This window comes from Equus przewalskii, chromosome 1 (genome assembly GCF_037783145.1).
Source record: "Equus przewalskii isolate Varuska chromosome 1, EquPr2, whole genome shotgun sequence".
In the NCBI taxonomy this organism is placed as follows: domain Eukaryota; kingdom Metazoa; phylum Chordata; class Mammalia; order Perissodactyla; family Equidae; genus Equus; species Equus przewalskii.
The window spans coordinates 59,876,599-59,900,203 of NC_091831.1; the positions used below are offsets into that span (position 1 = coordinate 59,876,599).

A 23,605-nucleotide genomic window follows, 5' to 3' on the forward strand; every position below is an offset into this window, starting at 1 on the left:
CCCAAGGCCCTTCCTGCTGGCAAAATGTGAGCTCTTCCAGCTAGAGAAAGCACAAAAGCAACTGAAATCGGGTGGGTACTGGGCCCTCTTCCCACCCTGGCCATCCTCCAGCAGAGGTGAGGTGGGGTCACTCGAAGATGAACCCTGGAGCCCCTCCCTACCTCTCCCCCTCTTCCTGCCTGGCTTTGCCCAGAACACCTTTGAAAACAGACTCTCTCTGCCCCAGGCCTGGAAGGTGGGTGAGGAGAGCCTGGGAATAGGGGGAAGGAAGCAACTGCCCTGCCAACCCCGTTCTCAGAGGGTACAACACCTAAGCTGGGCCCAGTGCCGCTGCCCTCCGCTTCCTTCCTCCCCACCACTGCGCCTCCTGGGTCTGCGTCAAGGTGAGACACAGAGGCATTGCCCAAGGGGTGGGCATGGGCCAGAAACCTCAAGCACTGTTTCCTCAATGCCAGGGCAGGAAGGGCTCAGCTGAGAGGGCCTTTAGGGCACTGACTTCCTCACTCCAGAGCCAGAGGGGGTCAGACCCACCTTCCTCTCACATGCTCAGGCCTGGGCCCAGAGAGAAGGGGCTCCATGGGGCAGCTCCTTTAGAACCTGCCCCACCCCCCAGCCCCTGCAGCCTGCACTATGGTTAACCCACTTCTAGGAGTCTAGAAAAGTGGAAGATGTTGGCACCGCCACCCCCATGCATGAGGCTGGAATCAGCCCATTTCCTGCAAGGTGGCACTCTTGTGCTCTTGCTGGCAGAGGGGCCTCAGGAGGGCTCCGGACTGGGCTCCTCACTGGGGCAAGCACTCACAGCTGCACCCAGGGCCACGCTGAGCCATAAAATGAACACACGGGCCTTCTTGACAATCGTCTTTTCTCAAACATCTGGGGCCCCCACCACTATTTTTAATGAAAACTAAAACACATTTTGGAGAAGACTGTAAAATCCATATGAGCTTATGAAGATGGTACAAAAGATTACAAAGATGCTTCATTCTTGAGACAAACACTTCAGGCTATTCCCCAGACTCAGTGCAAGCTCCTTCTCCACTCTGGAGGAAGAGTTTGAGAAATGTCAAACTAATGCATTTTCCCTCTCTGTGTGATTATTTTAATAAAGATGTATTGAGACTCTAAGACCCAAAGGAGTGCCTCCCTGATGGGGGGGGGTTTAGTCCACGTAACTGATGACAGCAGACAGAAGCCCAGAACGTCTGAGCCAGACAGGACTTTAGAGATCAAGGCAGGGCCTTTGTTAACACACAGAAAAGCTCCAGAGACATGTGGCATGCCCAAGGTCACAAAGCTCCGTCTCCAGCCTGTCAACCCTGCCTGCTTTGGGAGCAGTTTCCACCACCACCCAACCCCCAGATCCAGAGCTACAGCTCAGAAGACTCATCGCCTCTTCAGCGACAATGACAGTCTTCTTGGGTCCAGGTCTCCTGTCCATCTGTCCATCCTTGCACGGGTGGCTCTAGAGCCACCCAGGCCCAAGGAGGAAGATGTACAAAACTTGTCTACCTCCAGCTTTTGGCACCACCTGCTTTCTGTTCTCTGCCCCCAACAATGGCCTAGTCACATTCTCTCTACTCAGGCATCTTTGCAGTGGTCATAATCTTATTTTTTGTTAGTCACTAATTATGGTTCATATGAGTCAGGGTTCTGGCAAGAAACAGATGGCACACTCAGAAAGGGCTCAACTGGGCGCGGCGGGGGGACCAAGCGCATGGCCACCAGGTAGAACAGACGTGCCTCTCGGTGCCTTCCCGGGCGGAGGAGCCTGGCTGCCACGGGGGCCCTCTCTTCTGGCACTGTGGGGTAGGAGGAGGTGGTCCTCCCTTTACAGACAGTATTCTGCAGGGCAGCCAAGGGTGAGGTGATATATAGAAACCTCCGACGGGAGCTACCCGTCACCTTTGAACACATATTTTCATGGAGCTCAGGAAGGAGAGATGAGAGGGCTTTAACTTTGTCGGTGGTGAAAAAATAGCCAAGAATGTGCCTGAGGCTTGTCAGGGCACTGTTGACCGCCTCTTAGGAAGCAGTGTCAGTGACCGTGCCTGACACTAGGGCATCTTGTTCGCGTTTTATTGAAGATTTTATCCTCTAGACACTTTGGGAGCATCATGTATCGGGCTCTGTTCTTGGGACTGGAGAAATAGCAGAGAAAACCCTGCACTTGTGCAGGTCTAATTCTACTCGGGGAGGCGATCAATAAAAAACGGAAAATATGTATCAGGTAGTGCTGACAGTGCAGCTGTGTCAAGGTTTAGAGGGTGGGGTTGGGAAGTTCTTTCAGGAGGTAACATTTGAGCAGAGCTTTGAAGACAGTGGAGGAATCCGTGTGACCATCTGGGAAGAGCGTCTAAAGGGCATGCTGTCCAGAGATGGAAGTGTGCCTGGCGAGTTCAAGGCTCAGCAAGGCCGGTATGAGTGGAGAGGGCGTGGGGAGCAAGGCAGTTGGAGATGAGGTAGGGAGGTACTAGGGGCCTTTAAGGCCATCATAGAAACTTGGGGTTTACTCTATGTGTGATGGGAAGCCTTTGAAGGGGTTTGAGCAAGAGCAGCATGGCGGAGCGCATCCTGACAGAGTCATTGGTCAGCTGTGGAGACAGACCCTGGCTGGGCTAGAGGGGACCCAGGGAAGCCAGTTAGGAGGCTACTACGGCCACCCAGGGGAGGGACAGTCTGCCACAATTGTACAAGCTTTCTACAAGGCATCTGCTTTGAGAGCCTAGTGATTCTAAGATAATGAAGGGTTCTGGATGCCATGCTAAAGAGTTTTGATATTCCATTTTCAGGTATATGAGGATGATAATAATGTAACATTTACTGACCACTACCTCTCTGTTGGGCACTTTTACAAGCACTTTACATTAGTATTGAATGTAATCCAAAGCTATGAGGTTTGCACTGTTAACAAATAAGAAAGCTGAGGCCCTGATACGTCAAGTGCCTGCCTAAGGCCTCATGTCTAGTAAGCAGAATCAGGAGTGCTGCCCCTGCTGGTAGAGGAGCGGTGCAAATGTTGTCCCCTCCTTCCTGCCCAAGACGGCTGGGAACTGACATGAGGGCCAAAGCCTTCCAAAACACCTGGAAGAAGTAGTGGAACCTTCATTTATCTGACCCATTTCTTCTGGTGCAACCTCTAAGGTTAATATTTTACAGATTTTGAGTTATTGCATCCATCTTAAGTTTTAATACACTTCATTCTTCCTCCCCCTCTTGTCCTGTGCCTTCCTTTTGAGCCTTTATTTTGCTGCTGTCTTTATCATTTTCACCTATTGTCTACCCATCTCCCTGTCCCCTTTCTTCTTCCCTTCCATTTCTCTCTCTTGAGATCAGGTGGGGAACAAGAAAAAGAAATAAGTGAAGGGAAAGGAAATAAAGAAAAGAGAAAAAAAAAAAAAAGAAAGGGGCTCAACCGAAGAAAGTTTAATGGAGAGCCTGTTTACGAGGGCTGGTGAGGCACCCATAGACGAGCCACTGCAGGAAGCTGTTACCACCCAGGTATCCAAAAGGATGAGAGGAGGTGAGGTGACTGGAGCCCAGGGAGAGCTGGAGCTGTGAATGGGGACCACCCAACAGGAGAAACAGAGCCACCGGCAGAACTGCAGGAAGGAAAGGAGGAGGTGTGGAGGAAACAACCCTGCCTCTCCTTCTTCCCTCTTCCTGCCTTCTGCCAGACCCTCCTGTTGGCCAAACTCCTGGAAGCCAGATGGCCAGGGAGCCCAGGTGAAGCAGTCCACAGGGGACATCTCCCAGGTGGAGAAGCAGAGAATGGAGGAGGGGCGGGACAAGGGACAGAGAATACTAGCACATGGTTAATTTTCTTCCCGTTATCTACTCTGCTTGTGAAGTACTACATCAACCATTTCTGATGGTTCTTGAGTGCTGTTCTCTGAGTTCTGATTGGCTGAATATTATTTGTGGTCTGATTGGTCCAGGCATCAGCCAGAAATGGCCAGTCACAGGAGAGCATGTTGTAGGACCTGTTCTTGTAGTGAAGTCATGTTCTGTGAGCTTTATTTTTCACACTTCAACAGCCCATGAAATGGCCCCAAACCCGATGTCTCCCTCTTAAAAATGCTGAAAATAGGTGTTTCCTCCATTTACATGAACAACGGGTGAAGTGTAAATACTCTGTTGGGCTAAGTACATCACATTCTTGCCTTTTGTGATCTGGCAGGAAGCCCAGGGTCAGTAAGACCCTGGCCCAGGCAAAGCTGTGGCTTGGAGGTGGTTACTGGAGTTCATCTCATATGCCAATTTTAATCATTAGATTTTTGTGATGACAAGGATCCTGAGGTTGCATCTGACCTCAACAGTGCCGTGATTGATTACTGATGTCTGCCATGGGCATGGACAGTGGTGGTACAAGTGCCATCTTGGACCTAAGCACTTACCACCATGGCTTTCGGTGGAGCCTCTGTGGTTTCCTCCTCTATTAGCCTGTGCCTTTCCTCCCTCTCATCCTTCTCCCTTTCCCTCACCATATTGGACCACACTGAGTAAGTTCAACCTAGGAGAACATCCAGCTGGTTCCACCTCAACCCCTCTAAGCAGCTGACTAAGAACCTGACCACGTCCTTCTCCACAGGCCACCACTCACGTGTATGTGACCATCGTGGATGAGAATGATAACACACCCGTGTTCCAGCAGCCCCACTATGAGATTTTACTGGATGAGGGCCCGGACACCATCAACACTAGCCTCATCACCATCCAGGCACTAGACTTGGACGAAGGGCCCAATGGCACAGTTGCCTATGCCATTGTCACAGGCAACATCATAAACACCTTCCGTATCAACAGTCACTCGGTCAGTAGCTGATGGCAGGGTCCAGGAGGAGGGTCAACTGGCTAAAGGGATTGGAGGGGAGCTCAGTGACATCATGGGGGGTGGGGTTGGGGGCCGAGCAAAGATGGAATCTGGGAGGAAACTGGGGGAGCAGTCAGTCATGAGGATGAAACATGGGGTCTGGGTGAGATGGGGCCTGGTCTAGAGGGCAACAAGGGTTCCCCATCATGGCCAGGGATGTCAGGCCTACCTCTTGGGGTGGTCGGAGTGTGCCTCAGACCCACAGCCATCGATCCACCCTTGTCCCCTCTATGTATCCCCTAGGGCGTCATCAGTGCCGCCAAGGAGCTGGACTACGAGATCAGCCAGGGCCGCTACACCCTGATCGTCACTGCCACGGACCAGTGCCCCATCTTGTCCCGCCGCCTCACTTCCACCGCCACGGTGAGTGTGCGGGACACAGCCCCATCTTGCAGGTGGGGGGAGGACAGAACCCAGAAAGCTCCAGTAGGGAAGGGCATAGGGAAAGATTGTCCAGGAGAAACACTTGAATCCAAGAGCCCTGTCCTGGCCTTGGAAACTCACCCAAACTTGTTCTGTGACTTCAAGGAGGTTACTGAACTTCTCTGTGTGGCTGCATCTATGAGATAGATGATGACACTTGCCTTCCTCTCCTTCATGGGAAGAGCACAGGCATTCATATCCCTGATCTACTTCCTAGCTATGTGACTCCAGACAAATCACTTGACCTCTCTGAGCACCACTTTTCCTCTGCTGTGAAAGGGGGATAATAAAAACTGTTTCAGAGTGTGGGAGGAGCAAAGGAGACCGTGTAAAATGACCATGGTACAGCTATAAATAGAATTTCATAGCATTATTATTAATGGTATTGTTATGCCCATAAAAAGGCTTTGACAGTACAATAGCTTAACCACATACATAGCTTAAAAGGCCCTCCCACATCCATTGTCCCATATTCTTGCATCAGACCCATGAGGCAGGATTATCAGGTCCAGTTTACAGATGAGGGAACTGGGCCAAGCACAGGGCTGGCTGGGATGTGGCCCCACCTAAGCTTGCCCACCATCTCAGGTGCTCGTGAACGTGAATGACATCAATGACAACGTGCCCACCTTCCCCCGAGACTATGAGGGGCCATTTGATGTCACCGAGGGCCAGCCAGGGCCCAGAGTGTGGACCTTCCTGGCCCACGACCGGGACTCAGGCCCCAATGGGCAGGTGGAGTACGGCATCTTGGATGGAGACCCTCTGGGTGAGTGGAGCCAAGCTGGGCTGTGGGGGTGGCGTGACCCAAGGGCGTCTCCCCCACCCACTGAGGAACAGGATGAGAAAGGAGGTATCAAAGCAGTCAGGCCCACCATTGTGTGATCTTGCCCTCTCTGGGCCTCAGTTTCCCCATCCATAAGATGATGGAAATCATCATCCCCTAGGGACATGGTAAGAACACTCTGAAATCTGGGAAGAGAAGCTGGTAGCCTTGGAGAGTCACAGATAGAAAATACCCCTGTGTCAGGCCCAAAGAAAAGGCTCCAGAGCAGAGGAAGGATGAGCATCCTTGCCCCAGACCTTCGAGACCCCCCAGATGTAGACACTCAGGGAGCACCAGCTTTCTCCGTGTGTCTCATCGTCACCCGTTAGTAGCCTTCACACTGCCCTGGCTGTTCTCCTGAGTTGCAGAGCAGAGTTTGCCCTGGCCGGAGCAGTTTCTCAAGTCAGTTTAGCTCATTTCTGTGGAGTAGAAATCTCAGACTCAGAGGCCTCCCGGGGTCCTGCAGGGAACACAAATGGGAGAAAGGGTCTAGGCAAGACAATGGGGAGTGGTGGAGGCTCTGGCAGCCACAACTTGACTCCTGCCAATTACAGCCATGTCAAAATGCAGGCCCAGAGGGGCCAGGTCTTTCCGTTTTTAAAAGCAAAGCTGGAAATGCAAATCTTTGTGAAATATCCGATTTTTAACTGATCATTCACTGAATATTTACTGACCACCCACCGTATGCTGATCATATTCCAGGTGCTAAGGATACAGAATGGTACGAAACAGACACAAATCCCTACCTTATGGAACATATGTTCCAGTTGAAAGACACAGGCAATGAACTTAACTGATTAAGTAGATGACTTAGTCTAGTGGGAGGTGCTAAATGCTACGGAGAAATGTAAAGCCAGGAGATGAGGAGTGCCCGAGCGGAGTCTGCAATTTTAGATAGGGTGCTCAAGGAAGACCTGTCCAAGGAGGTGACATCGAAGCAAAGATCTGAAGGAGGTGAGGAGTGGATCATGTGGACATCTGGGGAAGAGCATCCCAGGCAGAAGGAACAGCAAGTACAAAGGCCCTGAGGTCGGAATGTGACTGGCATGTTCATGGAGGAGCAAAAATGCCCTGTGGCTGGCATGAAGTCAAGCGGGCAGAAGAGTAGGAAGAGCTATCAGAGAGGTAGTAGGCCCCATGTTGTCAGGCCTGGTGGGCTACTGTGAGGACTTGACTTTTGCTCCAAGTGATGTGGGGACCATGGGAGGGCTTTGAGCAGAGAAGGGACATGATTTGACGTAGGTTTTCACAGGATCACTGCAGTTTCTGTGCCCAGAACAGACCGTGGGGATTAAGGAACAGGAGCAGGGAGACCAGGCGGGAGCCTGTTGTTGTCACTCCGGCTAGAGATGCTGGGGCTGGAGCCTGGGGGGTGGCCCCAGAGGTGGTAAGAGGCGGTCGGCTCCAGTATATTTCACGGGTGGGGGATGTGCTGACTGATTGGATGTGGGACGTAAGAGGAAGTCAAGGAGGACACCAAGGTTTCAGCCTGTGCGGCTGGAGCGGGGCACAGCTGTTGGCAGACAGGAAGATTGCAGTAGGAGCAGGGGAGGAGGGGCAGGTGAGGTTAGCTGTGGGACGTCGGGTGGGGTTGATGTACGCACCAGGAGTTCAGGAGAGAGGTACTTGGGAGTTGTCAGCATAGAGATACTTAAAGCCACAAAATGAGAGAGAGCACGGAGGGAGTAGACAGTCGAGGTCCAAGGACAGAACATAGAACTTGGGGCGAATGTGCGATTAAGAGGCTTAAAAAAGTCCCACTTCTGTAGGACAAGACTTGTCCAGGGTTTGTGGCGGGTCTTTGTTCTGAGGTGCCGCCCTTTCATGTCCCTCTCTGGCCAAGTCTCCTCTTTGGCCGAGTACTGCGCCTTCCTCTTCTAAAACCATCAGAGCAAGGGAATTTTTCCTCTGCTATTTTCAGAAACACGGGCGTTTTGTAGTTTTGCGGGAGTCCCTGCTGCTGGTGGAGAGGTGGATGCTGGGTGGGCAGCTGAGCCCCCTCGAGGTTAGGGGCCCTCTCTGCACCCAGCTTCAGGGTGCAGGGCTCACACCTGTGCCCAGCCAGCTGCAGGCTGCTCCAGGCCGTGGGCCTTTGGAGTCGTGAGCAAAACCTCCGGGTTTCAATCCACACATGATTGGGGTCGGCCTTAGGAATTTGGGATCTTGTGGGGTGTCCCAGGAGACTGAGAGGCAGGCCCCCTGGGAGTGTGAGAGAGGCCCGGGGGGTTCCCCAGGCTGCCTTGGCCTGCAGCTCCTTCCCCCGGGAAGAAAGAGTAGACATCAGAGGGCAAAGCTCACTTGAGGATCACCGAACGCTGCCCCCAGTTCAGAAGACACGAGCAAGGCCCAGGCGGGTGGGCGGGAGGACTAATGGTGTGCCGGAGCAGCTGGCATATACCGGTCACAACAGCCACTCCCCACATCTCTTCCCACCTCCGGGTTCCGTGACAGCACCTTGGTAACTTGAGAAATTGACAAACCCTACAAATCCAGACTGTTTTCTGTGGAAAGCGGGTTTATTGACATATCACAGGTGAAAGGACGTGCCCCAGGCCACCCAGCTTCAAGGTCACCTTCCCACCACTGCAGCCTGAACCTGGAGCAGGCTCCTGTCAGTGGAGACATCAAGGAAGACGGGGCTCTCACAGGCCACACAAAGCTGTGAGGAGGAGACACATGGTCCAGAACAGTTGGGAAACAGGCCATGGCCACCTGAGCCTCTCCCACCAACCCCGGCCTTCTCACGACGTCCAGTTGCCCCTTCCAGTCAGGCCACTCCTTGCACCCTTTCTTGCATCCTCATCCTCCCTAAAAGCCCCTAGTTCCTTCAGAGAGCTGCCTGGCCTTCCTTTCAGGATGCCCCTACTGCTCCCAAGAGCTGCCACGGATCCAGCACACACAAGGTGGACCAGGCCTTGTCCAGCACCAGCACAACCCTGCAATGCCTCTTTATTGGCCCATTTTTCAGATGAGAACATCAAGGCAAGGCCATTAACATGCCTGAGGGTGCACAGGAGTGGAGTCGGGATACAGACCTGGATATGACTGGGTGGAAAGCCTCTGCTTTTAACCCCTATCTCCAGGAGTGGAATGGTGGGGAGTTCAGGCCCTGGGGCAAGCTGCTGAGGATGACAGTTTGCAGTGTGGGGGCCGTTGGCCTGCCCACTTCCCGATCTTCGATCTTTGAGCTGACCTCTGGAGGTCTGGCCTGGGCCCAGCCTCCCAACGCCTTAGGCCGCTCTCGAGGGCCTTCAGAACCTCTTCCCTTCCTTCCTTCAAGGAGGTGGCTGGCTTTGGAGAAAAGGCAGGAGGCTATCTGCTTGCACGTGGCCAGGGGCCAAGACAGGGCTGGGAATCCCCTAGAAGGGAATCCCCAGTTCTTTGGAGACCTTGGACGATCAGGCTCAGGAAATCCTGCTCAAGCAGCTTCCTCCCCTCTGAGCAGGGTGCAGCCTGTGGGGCTGCGGGGAGTGGAAGGGCTGGTGGAAAATGCCAGCTGCAGGTGGGCCTTGGAGGGGCTGTTTTGGTAAATCAGAGCAGTGGAGCTAGGGGCAGGGAGTGGTGAGGAGGATGTGCAGAGGCAGGCAGAGAAAATTGTTGAGGAGCTTGGGCCTCCGTCCTTGCCGTGCCCTTGTGTGCTGTGTGTCTGTGAGCAAGTCACTGTCCCACTCTGGGCCTTTTCCCCCTGGTGTCAAAAGGGAAAGTAAAGAAAGTAACTTTCTCCGTGTTCCCTGTTCCTGGGGGAATGCATAGAGGTGACCCCATCTTCCTCACACTCTCTCTGCCTCCCTCCCTCACTCTCGCTCCCCTTTCCTCTTGCCAGAGCCTCAGCCCTCTGAGGCTCCCCTTGGGCTCCCACATGCTCCCCTGGCTTCCTGCCCCTCTGCCTCTTCCCCTCACCCACTCCCTGTTCTCCCCCCTCCTCCTATACCTCCTACCCTGCTCAGCTCTAAGTGGTGTTGTCTGGAAAGACCACAAGTCCCATGGATGCAGTGGGCTGAGACCCAGATCCCTGGGTTTGGGTCCTGGTCTGTCATTAACTTGCTGTGGGAACTTGGACAGGTCCTCACCCTTCTCTGGACTCCTGTTTCGTTTTCCAAAGGCCACGCGGGCCTGGATGGTCTCTGGGGTCTCTTCCAGGTCAGAGTCTGAGGGTCTGAGGTTCCTGTTCTAGTAGCTCTCAGACCTCCGGGCCCTCAGCCATGCCAAGACAAGGACGGGAGCCAAAAGGCCAGCTGAGGCTTCTCAGAACCTCAAAGAAAGGAAGTCGGGGACGACTAGGGGCCAGGCTGGTGGGAGGGAATGAAGGACAGTTGGGGATCCCCTGCCCTCAATCTCTCCACTCCGTCCTACCCTGGTTCCTCACCAGTAGCAAGGCGTTCCTTTGGGTTGAGTTCTGCCCTTCCCCAATATCCTGTTTTACAAGACACGGTATCTGGGAAGGATTGCACATTACAAAGTATCTGACACCATTAATCGATTTCTGATCAATAGTGGTTATAAAGAGGGTGCTTGTGTAGAAAGGGAGCCCCCACTTTTTCAACGTAGCTATCTCACCCAGGGTCAGCCCTGGCCTGCCCACAGCCCAGGAAAGGAAACTGGTTGGGATCTTGGGCACATTGGGGCACGAGCGGGCCCACAGCCACCTGCGCCCTAGCTGTTATCTGGTCCCCTCCCCCCGTACTTCCTAGTCCTTGGCAGGTCCCGTGAGGATCTGAAGCTGGGGCACTGGAGGACCTACGCTCCAGCTGTCCCCCACCCCTGGCGAGTAAGGCTTGCTAGAGGATGCGGGAGAGGCCTGGGCCCCCACTGCTCTGGGCCACTCCCGGCTAACTCAGGGCTCTCCTCGGCACATGCAGGGGAGTTTGTGATCTCTCCCGTGGAGGGGGTGCTGCGGGTCCGGAAGGATGTGGAGCTGGACCGGGAGACCATTGCCTTCTACAACCTGACCATCTGTGCCCGCGACAGAGGAATGCCCCCACTCAGCTCCACGGTGAGTCTGGGGGCCCTGTGACACTGGCTGCTTGCCGCTGCCCCCTGAACTCTTCATAAAGACTTCTGTAAACACTGCTACCCTCATGCTCAGAGAGGCCTCAGGCTGCTCTGGGGGCAGTCCAGGCCCTCAGGGTCCCTAAAAGACCTGCAAGTGCCTCTTGGGGCTCACCCATGGAGGCTGGACCTGGGGCCTGGCAGCCATGGCCGCTTGGAGTCTCCCCCACAGCAGCTTTCTGGGGAGGCTGCCTGGCCAGCCGGGCCTTGCTCCTGTTACCCTGACATTCCCACTCTGCCTCTGCACCTTTTCTGCTTCCCTCTTATCCTCATTTTCATCCTGTTGCCTTTCTAATTATCTTTTCTTCCTCTTCCTCTTTCTCCTCTGCGACCAACTGCACCCTCCTCCCTCAATTCCCACCCCTTTGCTATCCTGCTCCATCTCACCCGTCACCTCCTCCTCGGCCACCGTGTCCACCAGTGCACTCTCTCTCCTCCGTCTCCCCCATGCCCCCTTTTCTCCTTGTCCTCCTCCTTCACCTCTTCCTTCTCCTCCTCCTCTGACTTGCCCCAGATGCTGGTGGGGATTCGGGTACTGGACATCAATGACAATGACCCCGTGCTGCTGAACCTACCCATGAACATCACCATCAGTGAGAATAGCCCCATCTCCAGCTTCGTCGCCCACGTCCTGGCCAGTGACGCTGACAGCGGGTGCAATGCACTCCTCACCTTCAACATCACTGCTGGCAACCGAGAGCGGGCCTTCTCCATCAATGCCACGGTAAGGCCAGGACCAGCCCCAGGGAGGCTGCCCCGGGGTTTTCCTAAAAAGAGGACCCTGCCATAGAGGCTTTTCTGCTGCCACTGTCTGGGCTCCTTCTGGCTCCATTTCCTCTTCAAGTGTCCTCCCTCCACTGAACACAGGAGCCTCTGTGGGAAGTGTGGGATCTCAAATTCCCCAGCTGAGGCATCCCTGGGGTTCCCGTCATCCCCAAGGCTCGTCATGTGGAGAGATGGGGCCAGAGCCTTGGTAGCACTTGGTTTGTACCAAGATGCACCAGGAAACCCCCACTTGGCCTCTTGAAGTTTTGCCAGCTGCTGGCACCCCAAGGTCATCAGAGGGCCCATCCTTTTGAGGCAGCAAGACCTGGACATTGGTGGGTCACTCTTGCCCTGGCAAGACCCTGCCGGCCCGTTTTGGCCTTCTGGACCATATCTTTGCTGGTTCAGGGAGGAAATTCCTAGCCACTCCTGGAGCTGCAGGTGGAGCAGTTGAGCATCTGTGGGCCAGAGCCCAAAGTGGGGAGCAGGTGGCTACTCGGCTTACCAGCCCTCCACATCCCAGACAGGGATCGTCACTGTGAACCGGCCCCTGGACCGTGAACGGATCCCGGATTACAAGCTGACCATCTCCGTGAAGGACAACCCGGACAACCCACGCATAGCCAGGAGGGTGAGGCTGGAGGGCACAGGGGGAGCAGGGCTGGGTGCTGGCCCCAGTGTTAGATGCACAGGCTTTGGAGTGAGCAAGCGCGGGGTTCAGATACCAGCTCCACCTGTCAGTAGGTGTGTGGCTTTGGCAAGTCAAGTTCTCTCAGCCTCCATTTTGTCTCCCGCAAAATGAAGACCACACCCATCCCAAAACTGTGGAAAGGAATGAAGGAGCCAATATCTGTGACGTCCTCAGCACAGTGCCTGGCACACGGCAAACACTCAATAAAAGCCAGCTGTCATCTTTTCTCCCCAAACCACTGGTACTTGGCACACGTCACAGTCATGTGTGCATATGGGCCTGCATGCACGCACAAACACACCCTCTAGGTTCTGAAAGAGTTACGTTTTCCAGGTGGCTTTTCCCTCAAAAGCCAAAGGAGCTGGCTCTCTTTACCAAGAGGAAGTAGGTTTGCAAAGCAAACAGTCCTTTTGTGGATAGAGGTCAGCCCTCTCTTTCCAGCCTGTGAGGTCTGTGGCAGAGCCCTGGCCAAGAGTCCTGGGGTCTGGCCCCTCTCAGCTCTGCTCCTGACTGGCTGCATGGCTCGTCCAAAACACTGCCCTTTCTGGGCCTCAGTTCCCCCATCTGTACAGGCTGAGGAGGCGTCAGGTTGGAGGTACTCACAAGCCTCTGACGTCTCGTCCTTTGCTCCTCTGTTTCCTTCCTTCTCTCACTTCCTCCCTCCTTCTTTTCTCTGCTGCTCTCATTCCCACTCCTCTGCCTGTGCTTTAGGAGGGGCTGGGTCATCCTGAGAAGCAGCAGCATCAAGTGTTGGAAATCAGGGCTGGGAGGAGGTTGGTCCCCGCTCTGCCGCTGCCTTGCCATGCGGCTTTGAATAGTCACCTCCCTCTCTGGGCCTTGGTTTCCTCACCTCTGCAGTACAGATAGCATCCAGGGCACTGGGAGGTTCGAGAGATAAGGGCTGTGACTGTGGTTTCTGAAAGGCGTGATTCTCACCCAGCAGTGGGTGAGAGTCTGGATGGTCTCTGAGCAGGGCATCAGGCAGGCCTGGAGAGTCTGAAAGCCAGGACTCTTCCTGCCTTCAGTCCTTCCAGACCACAAGATGGCACCTGATTAAATCCTGTTTACGTCCATTCTCCTGTGAACTTCACAACACCTCTCTGAAGAAGTTAAGATCCCCATTTGCCAGATTAGAAAACTGAGGCCCAGATAAGGGAAATGATTTTCCCAAGGCCACCCAGTGAGCTGCTAGCACAGCAGGGCCTTGAACTCAGGCCTCTGGACCCCTGCTGCAGGCTTTTTAATCATCCACCCTGTGCCCTCACCTTCCAGCCCTCCTCCCTCTGGAGCACTTTGCTAGAACATGGCCTACAGCTTGCCCTTCCCCCTTGCCTCCCACAGGATTTTGACTTGCTGCTGATCTTTCTTGTGGATGAGAATGACAATCAGCCCCTCTTTACTGAGAGCACCTACCAGGCAGAGGTGATGGAGAACTCTCCCGCTGGTAGGTGCTGGGCCCGCCTGGGAACTCCTGCTGCTGCCAGGCACCACCTGGGCCCCAGATGCCTGAGGACTCCCTTGTGCTTGATAAGAGCCCCGTTGAGGCCGGGCTGGGGAGGCAGCCTCACCACGTGGCTGAACACAGACCCAACACAGACCCAGCGGGTGCAGAAGGGTAGAGGGGAAGAAGGGCACAGCTCTGAGGGGCTGGTGGTCCTGGAGCTGCCAGGCCTCTTAAAGGCCAGCCAAGAGGCCACAGGTCTGGTTGAAAGAGACAGCTGTGGTCATTGGTCCCCAAGATGGCCTGAGAGCATTCCCATCACCCTCTGAAGAGGGGCGTTTAGGGTGTGAGGACTACCCAGGAGGAGAGTAAGCCCACCCCTCCCTGCTCCTCCGCCCCAAAGCAGAGGGCATCCGGAGGCTTCCAGAAGCCCAGGGAGCATCTGTAATCAGAGATGGGGGGTCAGGGGGCCCTGGGTAGACCAGCATAACCCTTTCCCACACACGTGCACTGACCATCCTCACTTCCGTTCAGAGGGAGAGAATCTCCTTTTTAATGTCCCCAGGGAGGTCCCCTCACTCCTCCTCCAGCCTCCCCAGCCCAGAAGCTTGGATTCTAAGTCAGAAAGCAATGAGCTAAGATACTCTGTCTCTGGCTGTGTGTCCCTCCTACATGAATTTGTTTCTTAATCCTGCTTGTGTATATGCTCACACGTGTGCCAGTAGGTGTCCATATCAAGACATATGTGTGGGCTTACAGGTGTGCACGAACACACCTAGGCACCTGGGTGCCTACAGATGCACTTCAGGTGCAAATGTGCCCACCTGCAGAGGCAGACGAGCACACAGCCAGGGAATCCCGGGCCTGCAAGTGCTCTCGTGTGGGTGCTCATGGCCACATGAACACAGAGTCTCGCACACGTGTGGATTCCTAGTCAAGTACGGTCAGAGATCTGTATGGAGCATGCATGTACACACGTGTGGATAGACTGAGCTGGGTGTGCATACCTGGACCGGGCCCACACACAGGGAAGTGACCTCAGGGAGCCCCCAGACCCTCCTGCGGAGTGGCCAGCCTCAAAGGCTGCTGGGAATGCAGGCATGCTCCCGGCGGGCCAGAGGGGCTTGCTCACCACTGTTGTGTTTTCTCCCCAGCAGGGCTTTGAGGCCGCTCCCCAGGCATCTGCGTCAGTCTGCCAAGGCTGCCGCAGCCCGGCCCAGGGCCTCCCCATCCCGTCCACCTCACCTCCCTCCCTCTCATCCATCGTCAACCATGGCTCACCGCAACGGGTGGGGGAGGGGGTGGGGGGGCCAGGTTGGCCCTGCAGTGACCCCTCTCCCCCTGGCCCAGGGACGCCTCTCACAGTGCTCAATGGGCCTATCCTGGCACTGGATGCAGACCTGGACGTCTATGCTGTGGTGACCTACCAGCTGCTGGGTTCCCAGAGCAGCCTCTTTGACATTAACAACAGCACCGGTAAGGCCTCTGTGCCACCCCAGCACTCCCAGCCTGGCTCCAAGTCTTCCAGCTGGGATGGGAGTGAACCCACTGCTAGATCTAGGGCGTCCCTTGTCAGTGCTGGATCAGGGTTCTCCATGGAGACCCCATTCCTCACATCCCACCATGCCCCCAGGTAGCTGGATTAGGCTACCTAAGGGCGAGAGGGGAGGACCCAGGAGGAGGCTTCGGGCTGATACAAGGGACCTGTTGGTGCACAAACTCTCAGCCTAGGTATAGAGCCCCCCAACCCGCTCCCTCCATCTCCCCATGCCCAGGCCAAAGGCTCAGGCCCTGACTCAGCCAGAAGCACCTAAAGGTCTGTCCTCAAACCAGACCCAAAGCTCCCCAGGGACCATGTGACATCAGTCTGGTCCTGGACAGGAGGCCAATTTGGTGACAAGTGACAACAGGGAGGGATATGCTAATACCTCTCTCAGTGGAACAGATCAATCCTCCACCCTGGGTCACTCATCCCAGGCAGGACTCTGGAGATCTGCAGAGGACACCTGGGGAGGGGACAATCACAGGAGACTGGCTCTGGGGGCCCGGGGCCCTCCCTAAGCATTGGCTGATGAGCCTTTGGGGAAGAAAGTCATTGTGTTGCTTTCTCTGCTCGTCTTTCATCTCTTTTGCCGATGTGCCCCTATCTTTCTCTGTCCCCTCCCGGTTGGCTCTCACTCTGTCTCCCCTCTGCACCCCTTTTCCTTTGTGTCAACCTGGCTGATGGCACCGGGAGCCAGGCATGGTGACAGTGAGGTCAGGTGTCATCATTGACCGGGAGGCCTTCTCACCCCCTGTCCTGGAGCTGCTACTATTGGCTGAGGACATCGGACTGCTCAACAGCACAGCCGACCTACTTGTCACCATCCTGGACGACAATGACAACTTTCCCACCTTTAGCCCTGCCACCCTCACGGTCCACCTGCTGGAGAACTGCCCACCTGGTAAGCAGAGGACAGGCCCCAGCCCCAGCCCCCATGCAGGAGCTGGTTGGGGGTCCACGGGGATTGGAGCCTCACAGGTTGGAGGCAGAATTCACCTCTAGTGGGGAGAAGGAGGGGCAGCATGGTAGGTGGAAAGAGCACTGGAGAGGGAGTCAGGAGACCCAGGTCCCTCTCACTTGCCTTCTCTGATCCACACTGTCTTGTCTGCAAAACAAGATTATTAAGATATGTTTCATCCATGTGCCTGGATGGAAAGACTGACATTTTTAAAGTCAAAATAGAGGAGCCGGCCCCATGGCTGAGTGGTTAAGTTCACGCGCTCTGCTTCTGGGGCCCAGGGTTTCGCCAGTCAGGTCCTGGGTGCAGACCTAGCACCGCTCATCAAGCCATGCTGAGGTGGCGTCCCACACAGCAGAGCCAGAAGGACCTACAGCCAGAATATACAACTATGTACTGGGGGGCTTTGGAGAGAAAGAAAAAAAAAAGATTGGCAACAGATGTTAGCTCAAGTGCCAATCTTAAAAAAAAAGTCAAAATAGGGTTAATGTGATTCCCATCAAAATCAAATATGACTTGGGGGATAAATTTGATTCTAAAGGTCATCTGGAAGAATAAGAATATTTTGAAAAATAAGTATAACAGAGCCAGATTTGCCTTCCCAGATAATATAACACATTACAAAACTACAGAATTTAAAACGACATGATATGAGCAGAAGACTCTGGGATGAAGTAGCCCAGAAACAGATACCAGTAAATTACAGATGTGATGGAGCCAATAGTGAAAACTAGTTATTTAGTGTGCAAACATCTATTCATATTTAGTGTAGATTCTCACCCCATATCAGACACCAAAAGGAAACCCAAAGACATTCTAAAGAAAATATTAAAAAGTAGAAAACATTAAAGAAAAAGAAGAAAGTTTAGGTGAATATTTATCTGATTTCTGATAAATTGATTCTAAGCATATAAGAAACAGAACAACTCAGAAACGGAAAAATATTAAATTTTGGTACATATGAATTTAAACTTCTTTACATCAAACAATTATAGGCAATATTAAAAGGCAAACAAAAAACTGAGAAAAAGATATTTTTCACATTATCATAATTATACAATTCATATAAATTGACAGAAAAATAGGGAAAGGACAAAAGCTAACAATTTGCAGAAGAGAAGATACAACTAATCATTAAATTATTAAAAATTGTTCAATCTCACAAATAATCATACAATTCAAAGTAAAATGAGATATGATTTTCCTACAAAATTGCAAACATGAAAAATGTGTAAAAGTTAGAGACTGGCAAGGTTGTGGTGAGAAAGGGCTCTGTGAACCAGCAACAAATATACCTTGTTTTTTGAACAAGCCACTGTGCTCAGCTACTCCCTGTTACAACTCCCACAGGATTCTCAGTCCTTCAGGTCACAGCCACGGACGAGGACAGTGGTCTCAATGGGGAGCTGATCTACCGAATAGAAGCTGGGGCTCAGGACCGCTTCCTCATCCACCCAGTCACTGGGGTCATCCGCGTCGGCAATGCCACCATTGACAGGGAGGAGCAGGAATCCTACAGGCTGACAGTGGTGGCCACCGACCGGGGCACCGTCCCTCTCTCGGGCACAGCCATCATCACTATCCTTATTGATGACATCAATGACTCCCGCCCCGAGTTCCTCAATCCCATCCAGACAGTGAGTGTGCTGGAGTCAGTTGAGCCCGGCACTGTCATTGCCAACGTCACTGCCATCGACCGCGACCTCGACCCAAAGCTGGAGTACCACATCATTGGCATTGTGGCCAAAGATGACACTGACCGCCTGGTGCCTGACCAGGAGGATGCCTTTGCCGTGAATATCAACACAGGTACCAGTGCCTGCTCCCCTCCCAGTCTTCCTCCTGACTCCCTGCCCAGGCTCCTTGTGCTCTGCTTTCTTCCTTACCCTCCCTTCCGTCTAGTCTCTCTCTCCCTGTTCCTCCCTTTCCCTCAGCTGCTCCTCTTTCTGCCTCTCTTCTCTCCCCTGTTGACACCACACTCTTCCTTCTCTTTTCCATCCCTCCCCTTGCTCCTTCCCTCTTTCCTTTCTCTTCCTCCTTCTCCCTTGACCAGCTCTCTCTCTGAGATTCTCTCACTCTACCAGTGTTGTATGAGAGTGCCCGTCTTACCACACTCCTGCCAGCATTAAATATTATAAAGTTTTTGTGTCCGCAATTTTATAGGAAAATGGTACCATGTTTTAATATGCATTTCTTCAATAACTGGGTGGTTGAACACTTTGTTCATATGTATACTAGCCATTTAAATCATCTGTAAGTTATATATGTGTGTGTATATATACATATATATATATATACCCTTGATGATTTTCTTACGCTATCACAAAACAAAGAGAACTGTGGCTTAGCTTTCACAATTTATGCAACTTATAATTTTTTTGAGGAAGATTAGCCCTGAGATAACATCTACCACCAGTCCTCCTCTTTTTGCTGAGGAGGGCTGGCCCTGAGCTAACATCCGTGCCCATCTTCCTCTGCTTTATATGTGGGACGCCTACCACAGCATGGAATGACAAGCGGTGCCATGTCCACACCCGGGATCCGAACTGGCGAACCCTGGGCCGCTGAAGCAGAACGTGTGAACTTAACCACTGCACCACCGGGCTGACCCCTATGCAACTTATAATTTTGATGGCTTTACCATTTTCCCAAAAGTTTAGTGTTTTTGCTCGTCTGGGGAGTTAGGGAGGGGACATGGGACATTACAGGTATAATTCTTGGAAGTCTCAGAGGAGTGACAAAAAAACTAACATGGCTGTGACAAAATGCTAACAATTGTTGTTATTCAGAGAAATGAGTAGTAAAACAGCAATGAGATATCAGTTTTCCATACATGATTAGCAGATATGAGGATGCTGGACAATATTATTGGTGACAATGTGGGGACATCAGAACTCTCATACACTACTGTAGGAGTTTAAACTGATTTCATCATCTGGACAGCAATCTAGCACAAAGTACACTTATACCCCATGACCCAGCAATTCTGCTCCTGGGTGTATATCCCAAGGAAATTCTCAGGTCGATAATGGGACGATCTGAGGATGTTTACTAAAATGTTACTGGTGGTGGGAGTTGGAGACCACCTGGGCATCTCTCCCTGGGAGATTGGAGAGTATAATGAAGGGTGGGTGCACACCATGGGATACCAGGCAACAGTTAGAAGTAATAGATTAGACTCACACAGAGCAAGATGAGTGCACCTTAAAAATGAATACTTACTGAAAAGAATTAGAAATAGGATGGGATATATATACCACAGCTCCATTTGCATAAATGTAAAATACATACACAAAACAATACATGATTTTCAGGAACACTTTAAAAAAAACACTCTTCAGTACATTACAATGATTTCCCAAGGGGAGAGGAGTATAGAAATAAAAGGGAATAGATACATACATAAAACAAGAGTGATGCCAATGATGATGGTGTGCAATGAACCAAAGAATATGACTCATTCAGTGTGCATCTGAGGCCAAAGGAAAAAAGAAGACAGGAAAACCGTGAGCACTAGGAGAAGTTAGATAGGTTAGCCACGTCCCAAGTTAGCAAAATACCCGCAGCTTTGGTTGGTCAGGACCATGGGGAGCTACTCCACGCCCCTGCCCAACTTTAAGCTATACTGGTGTCTCAACCACTTTCCTCTTCTGTTCTCCCTCCCTCCGACTGACTCTCTTCTCTCTATTTTTCTTTCCAGTGTCTTCTTTGCCCCTCTTCCCAGCTCCCTCCCTTACCTTCCCTCCCCTTTCTTCTTGCCAGAGCCTCAGCTTTCTGAGCGCTCCTCTCCAACTGGGCTCCCGTTGCTCCCCTGGCTTTCTTTCCCTCTGCCTCTTCCCCTCCACCCTCTCCCTCCCAAACCTCCCGCCCTGGTCAGCTCTGAGTCCCAACGCCCTCATGCCCTGCTCTGCTCCATCCCCTGTGCACCCTGGACTAACTGATGTTAACCCTCTTCTCTCTTCCTCATGGCTGGCAGGCCCACAGGTTTGAGCTCTGTTTCTCTGTCACTTCCCACCTCATCTCTTCTCTGCTTCACCCCATTGCCTTCCTCCATATCCACCGCACCCACCACCACCCTTCCCATCCTGTGGGCCCGGGCCGAGGCCGCGGCCCAGCCTTTGCAGACTGAATGCAGCCACCCTCTCCCCATCCTCGCTCCCCAGCCTCGGGACGGGGAGCGAGAGTAGGAAGAGGAGGAGGAGGAGGCAGCGGCCCAGGGTAAGTGACCACCCCGCGGCTGGGCACTCAAGGAGGACAGATGTCCAGCAGGGGGATTTGCCAATGGGGAAAGGAATCCCAGAGACCCCAGTGCCCGAGAGGGAACTGGAAAAAGAGAAAGGAAGTTTCACTCTAGGATGAGGCTGATGGAAGGAGGAGCTGCCAGGCCCTCCAACAGGCAGGAAGGAGAGAATTCACAGCAGAGCCAGGCCTGAGATGGGCCAAACAAGGTCTGTCCAGCCCAAGCCCCAGCTCTGGAGGGCTCTTCTGTGGTTTGAGGGCAGGCAGGGGCCCTGGGAGGCTGCGGGCAGGAGAGAAGGAGACAACTCCTTGCTAGCACGGATATAGTGTGGTGCTCCTTTCCTACCGTCAGCCCATGTCCTGCCCCAAGACCAAGGGGCAGGCCCAACTGTCCAGCCTGTTCCACCCACTGTCCCCTCCAGGGAACCCCCTCAGGGCTTTTTAGCTGCCTTGACCTTCCTTTATATTTGACCTCATTAGAATACAAGAGTTTTTTAAATTGTGATAAAATACACATAACATAAAATTTACCATCTTAGCCATTTTTCAGTGTGCAGTTCAGTAGTGTTCAGGATACTCACATTGTTGTGGAATACAAGCATTTTTTTTTTTTTTTTTTTAAAGATTTTAATTTTTCCTTTTTCTCCCCAAAGCCCCCCGGTACATAGTTGTGTATTCTTCATTGTGGGTTCCTCTAGTTGTGGCATGTGGGACGCTGCCTCAGCGTGGTCTGACGAGCAGTGCCATGTCCGCGCCCAGGATTCGAACCGACGAAACACTGGGCCGCCTGCAGCGGAGCGCGCAAACTTAACCACTCGGCCACGGGGCCAGCCCCGGAATACAAGCATTTTTTAAACAAGGATTTACATAGCACTTTCTATGTGCCGAGCACAGTTCTAAGCCCTTTATAAATGTAAACTCGTTTAATTGTTAGAATCCTCAAAATAGCCCTATGCGGTAGATCCTGAAATTAGCCTCATTTTACAAATGAGGAAACAGGTGCAGAAAGGTTAAATAATTTACCCAAGGTCACCAGCTAGTAAACAGTGAGTTAGGGGCAGAGTGATGTGTCCCCAGCTTGCAGATGGCTGTGGTCTCATCCCAGCCAAAGATGAGACCAACAAGGTCCATTGGGGACCATTGCCCTCGGCAGGGATTGGGAGGGTTGGCCAGGAGCACCCCTGGGAGGCCCAGATTTTAGGGGGTTCCCCTCAGGCTGAACCTGACCTGGTCTGGTCTACAGGGTCTGTAATGGTGAAGTCCCCCCTGAACCGGGAACTGGTTGCCACCTATGAGGTCACTCTCTCGGTGATTGACAATGCAAGTGACCTACCAGAGCGCTCTGTCAGTGTGCCAAATGGTAAGGTTCCCCAGGGGCATCTCCACTGGTTCCTCAGAGCCCATCAGGGCGGGAGCGCTGGCCAGGGACAGGGAGGGAGCAGCAGGACCCAGCTGCAGAGGCTGCCAGTAGTCAGGCTACAGTGGGGCGTGGAAGGTGGCAGCTACCATGAGACTCAGGGTGGCTGTGTGTCCTGGTTGTTAGGCAGAGCTCAGCAGTGGGGTGGGGGCGGTGTCCAGGAGCCCAGAATTGTGTGTGATCTTGAACTCCAAGCCTCAAAGTGGGAAGGAGGCTTGGTAGAGGCTGGAGGGGGATTGAGAAAAAGATGGGTTTACAGACTTAGGTCAGAATCCTGTTGTCAGAACCGCTAACAAGTGTGTGGCTGGGATGTGAGACAGGAACCGCAAATCTGCTAGGAAGCCACAGGGTCAGCCCAGAGGAAGGAAAGAGCAAGGAAAGGTGACCTGAGGCCATGGACACTCCATTGGGGGCACAAGCACCACGGCAGAGAAGAGAGGGGCAGGGATGCTGCCTTAGCAGGCCAAGTGCAGGCTGTCCTGCTGCAGCCTGAGGCGTGAGCTGGGAGGGGGCTGCGAGACGCGTGGATTTTGTGTGAGCAGAGCAGGGAGGGAGGGGGACGTAGGGGTGGGGTGGCCTCAAGTGGCCTCTGCCACAAGGCAAGGTCAGCTGCTAGAGTGAGGAGATAGGCCTGGCAGATATTGGCTGCTTATCTTTATGGCCCAGAGGCCCAAGTTTCCAGAAAGGAAGGGCAGACCTGGTCATCTCCTCAATTTTCCACACTCAGAGGGTGAAGGGCCCAGGCTAGTTATATAGAGAGAGCAGCTCAGACAGGAGATAGAAGGCTGAATCATGGGAAGGGTCTTAAAGATCATCTTAGTGGTATCCCATTGCACAGGTTAGGAAACTGAGGCACAGCAAGGGCCAGGGGCTCCACAATGGTTACCAGCCAGTTGGTAGAACCCAAGCCCTTTTCCCTTACGGAAGAGTGAGCGACCAGACCAGAGGAAAGGGTCACATGCCACCGCCTAAGGGTTGGGTCAAGCTTCAGGGGGTCCCAGGAGGCCTGTGAGATGCTGCCATCCTCTCTGCGCTTGGCTGAGACTTCAAAAGGCCTAGCCAGCCTCACTGATGCCCTCTCACTTCACCCTCAACCCCTGCCTCCAACCCAGCCAAGCTGACAGTCAACATCCTGGACGTCAATGACAATACACCCCAGTTCAAGCCCTTCGGGATCACCTACTACACAGAGCGGATCCTGGAGGGGGCCACCCTGGGCACCACACTCATCGCTGTGGCAGCTGTGGACCCTGACAAGGGCCTCAATGGGCTGATCACCTACACGCTGCTGGACCTGATGCCCCCAGGCTACGTCCAGCTGGAAGACTCCTCAGCAGGTAGGTGGGAAATCTGCCAGAGGAGGGTTGGGGAACATGTGTC

The 23,605-nt window shown here is 53.2% G+C and overlaps 1 protein-coding gene across 4 annotated transcripts in view; it reads left to right on the forward strand.

Moving 5' to 3' along the window:
• Positions 1 to 23,605, forward strand: part of LOC103549411 (cadherin-23) — a 77,416-nt gene that overhangs the window by 38,799 nt on the left and 15,012 nt on the right. For 3 of the 4 annotated variants that reach the window (XR_011524123.1, XM_070565295.1, XM_070565269.1), the window contains exons 6-17: positions 4,592 to 4,813; positions 5,117 to 5,236; positions 5,885 to 6,065; positions 10,982 to 11,115; positions 11,686 to 11,895; positions 12,460 to 12,567; positions 13,969 to 14,071; positions 15,419 to 15,544; positions 16,309 to 16,512; positions 17,920 to 18,378; positions 22,052 to 22,168; positions 23,338 to 23,562. Coding sequence is in view for 3 of the 4 variants with exons in the window: in XM_070565295.1 (XP_070421396.1) it covers positions 4,592 to 4,813; positions 5,117 to 5,236; positions 5,885 to 6,065; positions 10,982 to 11,115; positions 11,686 to 11,895; positions 12,460 to 12,567; positions 13,969 to 14,071; positions 15,419 to 15,544; positions 16,309 to 16,512; positions 17,920 to 18,378; positions 22,052 to 22,168; positions 23,338 to 23,562 (2,209 nt within the window). In the remaining variant the exon portion in view is untranslated. Of the gene's footprint in view, positions 1 to 4,591; positions 4,814 to 5,116; positions 5,237 to 5,884; positions 6,066 to 10,981; positions 11,116 to 11,685; positions 11,896 to 12,459; positions 12,568 to 13,968; positions 14,072 to 15,418; positions 15,545 to 16,308; positions 16,513 to 17,919; positions 18,379 to 20,648; positions 20,788 to 22,051; positions 22,169 to 23,337; positions 23,563 to 23,605 lie in introns of those variants that run through there. The other variant, XM_070565284.1, reaches the window with a different exon arrangement.